At 31.8% G+C, this 13,520-nt stretch overlaps 1 protein-coding gene across 3 annotated transcripts in view; it reads left to right on the top strand.

Moving 5' to 3' along the window:
• Positions 1-13,520, top strand: part of LOC111635346 (xaa-Pro aminopeptidase 1-like) — a 132,157-nt gene that overhangs the window by 46,327 nt on the left and 72,310 nt on the right. For all 3 annotated transcript variants that reach the window (XM_023380283.1, XM_023380284.1, XM_023380285.1), the window contains exons 7-8: positions 7,861-8,004; positions 11,622-11,717. In XM_023380283.1, coding sequence (XP_023236051.1) covers positions 7,861-8,004; positions 11,622-11,717 — 240 coding nt within the window. The remainder of the gene's footprint in view (positions 1-7,860; positions 8,005-11,621; positions 11,718-13,520) is intronic.

Genomic DNA, 13,520 nt, shown 5'->3' with positions numbered 1-13,520 from the left:
GAGGCCCTTCGGACCGCGAGGCATAGGCGGTGGCCCACGTCGTCCATGCCTTACGCCGCCCTTGGTCATAGAAATGATGTAATTTGAATATAAATTATTTATAAATACGTATGTCAAGTTATATTTTTATTACTACGTAAAATATATTTAAGAGTTTACGACCACTGTGCTGGATGAGACGTTGTTGAAACAAAAAAGTTATGCATTCCATCACGTACATAAACTGTCGTAATTCGCCAATTGCAAATCAGCAAATTCATAAAATTTTTGTTTATTTTGAACAATCCGGATAATCGAAAATCCAGATAATGGAGGTCCGGATAATGGAGGTTCTACTGTAGTTAGAAAAACAGAGTACCAGGGATGATAAGATGCTGCACTTATTTTAGCTGAATTGTTTCTGAGTAAATATTCTTGAAAGCTATATAAGTATGTCTTAGATATCTTAGAGATGTCTTCGGATAAGATTACAGCAGTCTTAAAGAAAAACCTACTAAATGCAAAATATTGTCAAGTTGAGTACAGTAATACCCCGAACTTATGCGATAGGTGGGACTGAGCGGTAACCGCGTAAGTTGAATTCGCGCAAGTCGGGGTATAATTTCGCACATAAATATATACAAATAATTTTTAATTGGGGCCGGAGACTAAAGAAAACAATAATTTAGAAAAAAAATATTTAATAAAATCTTAGATAATACATATGTATAACAAATTAGGCCTATATTATTTTAGAATTTTTCACATTTACTTGATTATTACGCCATAATTTTAACATTGTTTCCATCTCAGCGATAATACTGTGACGTTCATGAATGATACTTGAATTTAAAGATTGAGCATTTTTCGCAGCTTCGAGAATTTTTTCTTTGCCTTTTACAATTGTTCTGACCGATAATTCCGGTAGATCAAACTTCTTTGCCAATTCACAAATTTTCATTTTTGTATCAAAGTCTTTAATAATAGGTACATTCGTAAAGTCAAACGAGTTAAACGCGTTAGTAATGAATTGTTCGAAAAGTCTAACGAAATAGGAATAACGATGACGTCATTCTTGTTTAACTCGTTTGACTTTACAAACATACCCAATGTTAACTTTACATTCCAAAGATAAAGTTTTTCTTTTCTTGTTTGATGNTAAATATTTGATTTTGTTATTGACAAACTTTGTCATTATTTAATTCGGTGCACGCTTAAAGTCCAGGCCTGGCACACTAACGCGAATCCGCGTAAAGTACCCGTTAGGGAACGGCTATTTCCGGCACACAGTAGTGTCGATAATCGTTGGAAAAGTCGGAAAAATAATATAGTACTTTACAATGTAAGCTGAACAATAGTGTGGGGGAGTGAGTAATCAAGGGTTGCATGGTGCTCAAACAAAAGACGAATCGACGAGATTTGAAAATCGCGTAACTTGGGTTTGCGTAAGTCGGGGTATTACTGTATACCACTTATGTTTCTTTTCACTAAGTTCTTTTAACTTTAAATATGCTGAATAATCCAGTGAAAACAGGTCTTTAAGTATCCTTTCTATATAATTAAGCCTCAATACATTATTTTATACAATATTTTTAATACATTAATCCTAACATCATGGAGATTTAGTTCTGCTTTCAAGGAATAATCAGATACAGAACTATCTAAGCTAAATAGATTCGTATAATATAGTATATGTAATTTTGGTAAATTGATAAATTAGGAAATGTCCCAAATTTGAATTCCATAGAGTGTAAGAGTATTTACCAATGAATTACCCAAAGACTTGTGTAAATAAATATTAGTGGATTTGATTGAACTGTGAATTTTAATTACTTCTTTTATTCTTGATATGTTTCTTTTTTATAAATTTGAAATAATTAGCAAATGTTAAAGGAGAAGTAAAGACGACTCCCAGATAAGAAATCTCTTTAACTATTCCTATATATTTATTGTCCATAAAAAAGTTTGTTGCTTTTTATAATCGAGAACCATTGCCAAATACAAGAATCTTTGTTTTATCCTGGTTAATTTGAAGACCATTTTCTTGCAAATATTATTGTAACCTATTTAACTTCCTTAGCAAAACATTCAATGAATATGCAAAGATAACTAAATCATCAGCATATTGTAATAATGATGTAATAAAATAAACAGATAGTATATTTCTTCATTTACTAAGATGCACCATAAATTTTAAGATTTATTTATGAAGGGAAAATTTTAAAATATTTAATGCAATTTAATATTTATTAACAAGAAATCAGATGAACAACACAAGTGTCTTGAATAGATAATGGTCCTGCATATGCAATAACTTTTATCAACATCATAATGTTGCTGTGACTTCATTTTAAATTTTAAAATAAAAAAAATTTAATTAAATGCTTACTAATAAGACTCATTTAAACTGATGGGACCATTGAGTAATGTAGCAGAAAATATATATTATTTGGGATGATTGCAGATGATACTTTGGACTGCAATTGTTACATGCATCTCTATTTCAAACAAGTAATGATGGATTAAAAAATGCATCATAAAGTCAAAGAAATGTAAATTTTATAAACCTTTATCTGTGTTCAAAAACAAACTCTAGTTAAAAAAATATTGATATTAAAATTTTTTATTCAAATATTTTATATTGAATTTTAATATGACTGTATCCTATTTTAATGTTTAAAAAAAATAAAAAATCTTTAATCTGATTTTGTTGTGATTAAATGTTCAATATGTTTAATAATTGGAAAATTTATTCTTTCTCAATAGTGTTTACTTATTTTAAGCTGGAAAATATTTGTTATTTCTGGTAAGTTATTTGTAGTACTAAGTGCATTTATCCATGTGCTCTTTACAGTTTTAGAATGTGAAGCAAAGAGAATTAAGATCCACAAAGCATTAATAAGTTAATATAATTATGTAATGTGATAAGCTAATGTAGCAATTTTGCAATCAGATTTTGAGGGAAAAAAATAATGTTCAAAAACTAATAAATCTTTGAATTATTCATTCATATCTGATTAAATCTTATGTATAAATTAATAAATAATAATAATAATAATAATCTAATTTAATGTTGATTAGAGAGAATTTGTTATATTATCTGAATTTAAATATTAAAGTTATATGTTAAATAAGACCTATAAATTTAATTTATAATGGTAAAAACAACCCACAGAAAAGGCGTGCCAAAATAAAATAAATAACTGAGCTATGAACAGAGGTAGAGTGCAACCTGCCTGACCAATACCTGTTTAAATTGATCGTAACAGAGCCCAAAATCCTTGTATATGAACAAGGATGAAGAGAAATCAAACAATAAACAACGATAACCGTTACTGACTGTTAAAAGTCCGTTGAATGACCGTTATCATTCGAAAATTTGCCATAGGAATTAATGCTACAAAACTAGATTGCTAATAAATAATTAATTAAATAATGTAGAAGCACCAAACTATAGGGAGTAATTTATTATCTTACTGATTATGCGACCCCTTTTTCCACCCCCCCCCCGAATTATTACTCCCCTACTCGCTAGACCAGCACGAAATTCCAAAAGTTTAAGGCTCAATTACTACTACTAATTAGTATACATTTGAAATTAGCATACCAAATTGTCCGCGGTGACTAGCTGTATCCAATAGTATAGTCAGCTAAACCGTATCACAAAAAATTTCGGCCAAAATTTTAAATTTTTTATGAGCTTGCACCTCACATTGTTAACTGACAACGAATCCTCTCGCCCCTCTCCGCCTGCAGGTACTGCCTTACGAGAGGGCTGTTCACACGATTTCTGATGTTACTCATGGAATGCTTTTGGAAAGCAAGTATTGAGATGATGAAAAGCTCCATATTTGGGAACTTAGAGACCACTTGACAGTTTTTAAGTACCACTAGAATCGCCGGGACCATATCAGAGGCACCAGAATCATTTGGTGGGGGGATAAACTTAGGTCCTCTTTGTATAATCTTGAGAACCTGGGCTGGAACGTGCTCCTCCATGTAATTGACACCGATCTAGCAAGAATGGTGTTGCAACACCAATACACCCCATTTTGGGACCAAGTGGTGATGCTCAAGCAGTGTGATAACAGGAGCCTCGTGTATTTATGGGAGGCGCTCCTTACTGATGTGCTAAATTCATGCAACACCCCACGCTGGATGTGCCTTCTTTGTGGGTCAATTTATATAACAAATTAAGATATCGTTGTTAGCTCCACATTCATGTAAAAAATTTTTGCACATGCGCATTGGCACCACATGCATATTATTCAAGTTCTCTGTATTTAGTTCCATTTTTGGTTATATTCCAAAGCTGTTTTGCCGTTAGAGTAGTTCAAAATCGTTATTCGATAAAAGGATATTAACCGTTTTCATCTGCCTGAAGAAGACGAAAATAGTTTCGTTGAAAGCGCTAGTAGTTTACAGCGATACTTGTACGTTGTTTAATGCCTGGATGATAATTTTCTCGTTTCTTGCTTATCTATTGATTGGCTTGAGGTCCAATATCTTTCACTTTTAAGTAAATACCTTGCAACCAGAATGGATGCAAAGTAGTGTTTCTCAAACGGGATCCCGGTTGTTTTGTTTCAATTTGGGAAATCCCGCAAATTTCTTAAAAATTCACTTTTTTCTTATTTTGTGTTAAGGTTGAGGAATTTTGCAAATAGAAAGCATAATTAACTCATTCACTGTCAGAATACATTTGTATTTATTAATTTTAAACTTACCTATTAGTTTTTTTAAAGTTTTGCTCGTTATGGCATGTCACAAATGGTCAATAATCAATACGTAGCTTATTTGTGGCAGGACTCTGAAAATTCTTTACTTGTCAGAACCTGTAATATCTGGAATAATTGTGCATATGCTGTCTTAATTTTAAACCATGCCCAGTAGCTTCAATAAATGCGTAATGCTAGGTTGTGCAAATTGGGCAAGGATACAAACGAGTATGAAGTCTGTAAGTATGAAGTTTTTTTTTTCAAAAACCTGATTATTAAAGCCAAACGAATTGCCAAATTATTGAGCTATAAGCTTGATGCCGCTATTAAAGCAGCCGAGGGAGACAAATCAAGAATACTAGAGAGCAAAAGAAGTACTACAATCTCAAATGAACTCGAAATCTTCCAGGCTACAGGTGAAAAAACATATCTGTCTTCTCTTAAATGCATTAAACACGATTCCAATCACATCAGTTGAATCGGAAAGGGCATTCTCAGTAGCAAGACTTTTCATTACTAAAATAAGAATTAGAGTGAGTGATTGGAGTATTGACCATCTTTGCTTTTTAAAATCTTATAATACAAAATATTGTAACTTTTATATTTTATTTAAAAAATGAAAATTACCTTCTAAGTTAGAAGTTTGATCTAAGTTTTTTTTTTGTTTTTGTTGTTGTATGTAGTTTCCAGAAAACTTTAATAAATTTTTTTATATTTGTGAAAATTTCTACGTAATTCAAAGGTAATTTTTATTATATATCTTACACAGCATTATTAATATGATTTTGGATGTTACAGAAGTTTAAAATTACTTGAAATCAAATGATATAATTATTATTCATTTTTTAAAGATATTTTGTATACCTTAAAAATAATTAATTCTATCCTGGGAAACAGTTCACTTTTATCCCGGAATCCAGGACAAGCAAAAGACCAGAAAATGAGAAACCCTAATGCAAAGTTTGTTAAAGCCATTAAGAAGTTATTGGAGAAAAATTGTTGTTAAGCTAGCAAAGAACTGAATTGTGAGTTGAATGTGTTTAACTGTGTTCAACATCTTGACAAAGAAATTGAGGATGTGCAAAATCATAGTAAAATGGTTCTGTACTCTCACTGACATAAAGAAGTGATAACAGATGGAAACTGCATGACTTCATCTTGAATGTTATGGGCATTAGGGAGGAGTTTCTTTCCTGAATTATTGCACTTGATGAAACTTTGGGCTGATTGTATGAGCCTGAGCTGAAAAAGCAGCCAAGCGAATGATGGCATATACAGTTCCCAGGCACCAGGAAACTGGCAAGAATCTGGAAAGCTGAAGGTAATGATGATTAGACAAAAAAAAAAAAATGATGATTGCTACTTACAACTTTGAAGGCATTCTTTTATGCCATTCTATACTACAAGAACAAACAGTAAACTCTGCTTATTACTTTCACTTCCTGGAAAATATCTACATTCAGCAATTCAATGGATGTTTCAGTTGCTACAGTCACATCTGATTGTTCTGAACAATGTTCACTGTCACATTTCTTCTGCAGTGACATTATTGGGACAACGACACTGCAAAATCTTTGAGCATTTGCCATACGAGGTCTGTTCAAAAAAATACGCAGACTGACGTTATAAAACAAAATGTACTTTAAGTAGAAGTTACATGTCTGGGTCCCCTTCAAAGCACTCTCCTTCCCAACACATACACTTATCCCAACAGTGTTTCCACTTGTTGAAACAGTCCTGGTACGCTTCTTTTGTAATGTCTTTCAGCACCTTCATCTTATTTGCCTTAATCTCAGGAATTGTTTCAAATCTTCTTCCTTTCAAGGATCTTTTAAGTTTGGGGAACAAGAAAAAGTCACAAGGAGAAAGGTCAGGGGAGTGGGGAAGAACAGTGATCGAGTGTTTAGTCAAAAAATCACGAGTTCTGAGGGCTGAATGGGCTGGAGCATTGTCGAGATGGCGAAACCAATCGCCACTCCTCCACATTTCTGGCCTTTTGCGACGGATGGTGTTTCTCAGACGTTTCAGAACTTCAACATAGTAAGTCTGGTTCACTGTGGAGCCTTGGGGGAGGTACTTGTGGTGAACAACACCCTTAGCATCAAAGAAAACTGTCAGCATCACCAAACTTGGCAAGCTTTTTTGGTTCTGGGGGACATTTTACCCACCCACTGGTTGAGCATAGCAAATGTTTCAGTTGCAGATTTTCCAAGTTTAACACAAAATTTCACAGCAAGTCATTGCTCCATCAGGTCATTCATTCTGAAATCCAACAAACGAAAAAATCGCACTTCACTAAAAACCGCATAGCTAATTGACAAATAAAGATATCTGTAATTGGAAAATGGTTTTATCACCAGATGATCTGTACAAACCTAGCGATACCAAGCTGATTCCCCTGGAACAAACTGGAGCCACGCAATTCAAACAGTCCACGTATTTTTTGAGCAAACCTCGTATTTGTTGGATGTGAACCATTGTGATTTCAACTTGTTTCAAAAGATGAAAGAACTATTCAGAGGCTAGTGCTTTCCAACTGTTCTTAGCACTGTTTTTGTATTAGGATGGTCCCTACAAACTTTGTCATAAAACTGTTGCAAACAACATTTGCCATCCATCAGATGTCTGGCAATGGATCATCCATGCAGCTGGAGAATACATCAAAGGATTGTATTGCTAACCTATGTTTCAATAGGTAGGAAATAAAAAGCATAAGCCCACTTCAAAAAAAATATTCTTGTAGTTAAATGTTTTTGCTTAAAATGTTTAAGCTCTTCCAAAAGAATGAATTCTAACCAGTTCATAATATTTATCACAGATAAGTTACAATCTTTACAGATTTAGCATTATCAAAATTATAATTTTCCATCAGTTTTCAATTGAGCTGCTGGAAGATAATAATTTACCTTTCATTTTTCAAAGGTATGATCTGTCACATAATCTTGAAAGACTAAGAAAACAAATTAAATTTTTAATTAATTCTCTTTGATACTTTTTAAAATTTGCATAAATTCCTAAAATTGAAACAACATTCTTGTTATTAGATTTCATTTATGATTGTTAGATGTTATTATCAATATTTTTTAGTAATAATGATATGATATTCAATATACAATATAATGTTTTATATATGTGTATTTTTAATAACAGTTCTTTATTTTAGATAGCTGGAAACCTTTAGCTACTCATCTTGCTCATTCAGGCCATAAACTTGTTCCTATACAACAAAATTTAATTGATGTAATTTGGGAGAATAAACCTTCATATCCTGTTAAAGTTATTGAACCGTTGCCTTTAAGTTTTGCAGGTAATCATTGTGATGCTTATGTAAATATAGCAGTTTATTGTTTTCTTAAATTTCAAAAATTATCAATTGTTCATTAACCTATCTGATGTTGAAATTTTTATCTGTTGCCTGTGATGCCATGTTGAATTTTTGTCAATGTTAAGCCTAAAATGTTTTTTTTTTCTTTAAATAATAATCGTGTTTACTGTGTTGTTAAAAATTATTTTTTTTATGTTGCACAAACAAAATAAATATATTGAAAAATTTAGAAACAAAAAAAATTATATTTCAAAAGTTCATTTTAATATAAAAATTATGATGCATAGCGACATCTAGTATCAAAAACATTCCGATGTAGACACGAAAATATTCGGGATCACTCACGCAGGTCAATGAGGTCAACACGAATACTTTCAGGAACAACGCAGGTCAGGTTAAAATTAAATACAGTTGATTCCGCTTAATTGGGACATGTTAGGACTAATCTATTTTGGCCCAATTAAGCAGCTGCCCCAATTAAACAAACTAATAATAAATTCTAAAATAAATTATGTAATACATAAGTAAAGAAATAAGTATGTAAAACATAATAATTAGGTACCTATTTTAATGCTTTATTAAACCAAAATACAGAAAATATTTGTACTATAAATTTGCCAGACCATGACAATAGATAACTGATTTGCATCACAGTGTTGCCAAATACAGTATTAGTAATGATGTACACAAGGGTTGACTGTTCGATTCGTTCCTGTTCAAACGATTTTTCCTTTCTCCTAAAGGGAAAAAGGAAAGGGTTCGTTGAAAAGTCACCTTACTGTTTTCCTTTGAGCACAGTTTCCTTTACTTGGAGGTGGGCCACTTCGGCAGGAGCATCCATAGAATCCGCCAGCTCCAGATGCTGGTCTCAATGATCAGATGGCTGCTGTTCGGATCTAGATATAATTATGCACACAATACTTTCCAAGGAAACTCTAGCTGTTTTCCAACTCAGTTGAGAGACCTTGAAAAATTGTCCTGGGATCTTTGTTCTTTGGCTTTTAAAGGGATTGTCCAGTCCAATCCGGAGCAGGGTCAGTAGCTTGCATTCAGGTCCATCTCAGACGGGATCCCCATGTGATACGTTCCATGTGAGTTTTCCTCCGGAAAACTGAACTGCCTGAGTGAAAGACAAAATTGCTTTGTCTCTGCCAATCGTTAGGCCTACATGACATTAGTGTGCATAGTGTCTACATATTTTCGGAAGATCCCTAAAATATATCAAAACTTGCTAAATTCCTTTTCTTCTGCTGTCCCAATTAAGCGATTAAGTTATGTATTAATTTATTAGTTTGGTTTCTGTTCTTTAAGATTTGGCCCAATAAAGCGGCCTCCCCGATTTAAATGGGTGGTCCAATTAAACAGAATTGACTGTATATCACCTCAACATAAACATTTAAACTTGCACTATTAAAAAAATATAAGTATCACAAATATACAAAGAAAAAATTCTTGCTTTTGTTTTTTTTTTTTGTATTCATTGTTCACACCAAGTGGCAGTCCAAAACAAGAATTCTTACACACGGGCGACCTTTTCTTTGAAGCTCCACCTTCACAATAGAATGCAAATGGAAATAGCATGATATGTGAGAATTCTTCTTTTGTACTGTCATTAGTGTGAATGACAGGAAAAAAAACAAATGAAAGAGAAATATTTTTAAAAACGAAATACTGTCTGGCTGACAGTATTTCGTCAGCCAGATGGTTTTAAAAAGTTTTTAAATTTTACTTTCTTAATATTAAATATTTTTGGCATATTTAATAGTAAAGTAATTTTTATTCAGACTATAATAAAAAAAATAAGTTATTATCATATGTTGCACTTAATACAATGAAATATTCAGTCATGATTTATTTATTAAATGTAATGTAAATATGATTTTAATTTTGATTTTTTCATCTCTAAATTTATTTTTATTTGTGCATCGACTTGAGAATTACAAAGATTCTCTAACGTCAGGTGTAAATATTGGATGTACAAGTAAAGTTGAAGTTTTTTTTTTATTAGAGTGAATTTTATGTAGAAAATTATACATGTAATATTTATTATAATATAAACAATTTCATAAATTTAAAAATAATTGCTATTAATATAAATATTAAATCAGACAAAACACATCATATAAAAACATGAACTAAGATCTATTAATAAAAACAAAAAACAAATATGTAATTTTTAGATTTTCAAAAAATTAAAATGATAATATAATTTTTAAATAAATTAATATTTTTGAAAATTCTTTCAAAAAAAAATTTTTAGCTGAATAAATTGAAAGTAATTTTGTCATTAGATTCGATTTTAAATGAATACATCAGTGATAGAAATGATTGCTATTTAAGAATCTAAGTACAGAATGTAATTTTATTTTATTTATCATAAAGAAAATAACTTGAATCATGTATATTGGAGAATTCTCAAATTCTTATCTGTTTCATGTAATATAGTTTTAGTACCAGAAATTTAAAGATAGCATATTTATAGTACCAAGTTGAATTTGATTATATTTTTTCAGGAAAATAATTTAAAGAGCTTAAAAGGAAACAAAATTACAGTAAAATCTTGTTTTAATGGATTATGGAACAGTGGATTTCTTGGAACAATAGATTTTTTTATCCCCAGATCCTGCCAAATCAGTTTAATTTTACCTCCTTTTAACAGATCTGTAACTCTGAGTAATAGATTTTTTTCTTGCCACATCTATTGTAAACTTGGCATTTTTTCAATGTTTAGATAATATTTGGGTGCTTTTAGGAATTTGTAAAGTTCAATGATGCACTTGTCATATCTGGGAGATGTATTGTACAATTGAACAATTATACAAAGAGAGTAAACAGGTTGATATGATTGAGGAGAAACCACCTAATGAACATTCTGATGTTGGTCCAAGTGTGGTGCCAAAATTTAGCAAGGCCATAGCCTTTCCATAGCTTTTCCAAGACCTTCCCAACAAGTTTTGGCATAAAGGAACAATCTGTACAGTATGTGATATTGCTTATATTGAGTCTGTGTTGTTTGCAATAGGCAGAAAAGCAGCATCAAAACAAACAAAGATGGATGAGTTTTTTTAACAAATCATGAAGTCATGTGAAGTACTAATGAGCATGTGTAATTTACCTCTTTATGTGCTTACAGTATATACAGTTCCGTCACCTTTGTCATACACAAGTACAGCATAATGTAAGATCTTGCAATATGTGTTTCTACAGAATAAAGAATAGAGTCTCAAGATAATGGCTAATTTCAAGTACAGGTATTTCTGATATGTAAGGAGTTAAAAAATGGAAATTCTTTTTTCAAATAACAGATATTTTTCTGGGTGTGTGGCAAATTGTTGTTTGCGATATAATGGATCCACAGAATAATAGATGATTTTTGATGGCTCAAGCGATCTGTTAAAATAAGATTCTATTGTATATATGCTTGACATTGTAATAGTAAAATGGTTTAATGTATTTTTGATAAATAGATTATCAACGGTTTTTCAAATTATTGCAATGTTTTACAATCTTAATGACAAATATTAATATTATAAAAATTTTAGTGCAATAATTCATATTTATGAAATTTTTTAAAATATTTTAAATATCTAAAAAATTAGGAAAATCATGGGAATCAAAAGTATCGGAAGTGCGTGAAGAAATGACTCAAAAAGAAAGTTCAATTTTGGTAGTTACGGCATTGGATGAAATAGCATGTAAGTAATAGAATTTAATGAGATTCTTGTTTTTCTTAAGTAAAAATGATTGAATCAGGTTTTTATTTGCTACTAGCTGCAAGGACCCGCTTTGCTGGGCCAAAAGTAACGATAGTGAAGATTAAGATAATTACATTATAGCCAATCTTACCCGTTTTCACAGAATGCAAGAATTAGGTCCCCCGTTTCCAGACTAATTAGAGAATTTTTACAAGTCTAAAAATATGTTTGATTTCCCGCAAAAATGCAAAAAACCGCCTGTAAATCTTGCATGCCGCTTTATATTAACACTTCCTTTGTTATTCAAAACTTCCATTGTTAACACTTCCACTGTTAACACTTCTATTGTTGACACTTCCATTGTTACACATCTTCGAAGTCAACCACTTTCATCCCCATATCTCCCACACCCTTATAGCACAGAATGCAAGAATTAGGGTCTCCAGTTTCCAAACTAATTAGAGAATTTTTACATCCAGTCAAACAAACTATTTTTAATTTGATCAATTTTCTGGAATGTTTACAATCATTCTATAATCGAACCAATTTGAATTCAAATTTGAATACAAATTCGAATCGAATTCGTATTCAAATTTGAATTCAAATTGGTTCGATTATAGAACGATAGAATTTGAATTCAATTCAAATTCTATTCGAATTTAAAACGGTTCGAATATTTTTAAAATCGAAATAGAAAATCTTCGAAGTCAACCACTTTAAGCCCCCATATCTCCTGCACCCTTATAGCTATTGAGACGCAACCACCATAGTGCACGAATGGAGACTTGGGGCTACTACCACATACAAACACCATTCACGTGCGATGTGTAGTTTTGGCTGAAAAGTGAAATATAGGGACACACACGTCCATTTATATATATATATACTAGCTGCAAGGACCTGCTTCGCTGGGTTTTTATTTGTTCATACATTTGTATGTAATATAGTTTTTTTATATATATAAAAGACTGTTTTTCTAAGTAATCTAGAATCTAGCTGCAAGGACCCACTTCGCTACAGAAAAAGTATTTTAACGATAGTGAAGATTAAGATAATTACATTATAGCTAATCTTACCCGTTTTCACAGAATGCAAGAATTAGGTCCCCCGTTTCCAGACTAATTAGAGAATTTTTACGTTTAGTCAAACAAACTATTTTCAACGTTTCTGGAACGTTTACAATCGTTCCATAATCGAACCAATATTCAAATTTTATGTTCGAATTTAATTCGAAAAAATTCGAACAAAACATTCGAAATAGAAAGCCACTTTCAGCCTCATATCTCCTGCACCCTTATAGCTATTGAGACGCAACCACCATAGTGCACGAATGGAGACTTGGGGCTACTACCACATACAAACACCATTCACGTGCGATGTGTAGTTTTGGCTGAAAAGTGAAATATAGGGACACACACGTCCATTTATATATATATATACTAGCTGCAAGGACCTGCTTCGCTGGGTTTTTATTTGTTCATACATTTGTATGTAATATAGTTTTTTTATATATATAAAAGACTGTTTTTCTAAGTAATCTAGAATCTAGATGCAAGGACCCGCTTCACTGGGTTTTTAAAAAGTAACGATAGTGAAGATTAAAATAATTACATTATAGCCAATTTTACCCGTTTTCACAGAATACAAGAATTAGGTCCCCCGTTTCCAGTCAAATTAGAGACCTGGTCCCGATTCAATTTCTGAACGTCTCCTGTTCACATCAAGTCAAACGAACTATTTTCAATGTTTCTGGAACGTTTACGATCATTCTATAATCGAACCAATATTCGAATTTTATGTTCG

Source organism: Centruroides sculpturatus, unplaced genomic scaffold (assembly GCF_000671375.1).
Source record: "Centruroides sculpturatus isolate CEXI.00-Female unplaced genomic scaffold, Cexi_2.0 scaffold784, whole genome shotgun sequence".
In the NCBI taxonomy this organism is placed as follows: Eukaryota; Metazoa; Arthropoda; class Arachnida; order Scorpiones; family Buthidae; genus Centruroides; species Centruroides sculpturatus.
This window is presented reverse-complemented; position numbering and strand designations above follow the sequence as displayed.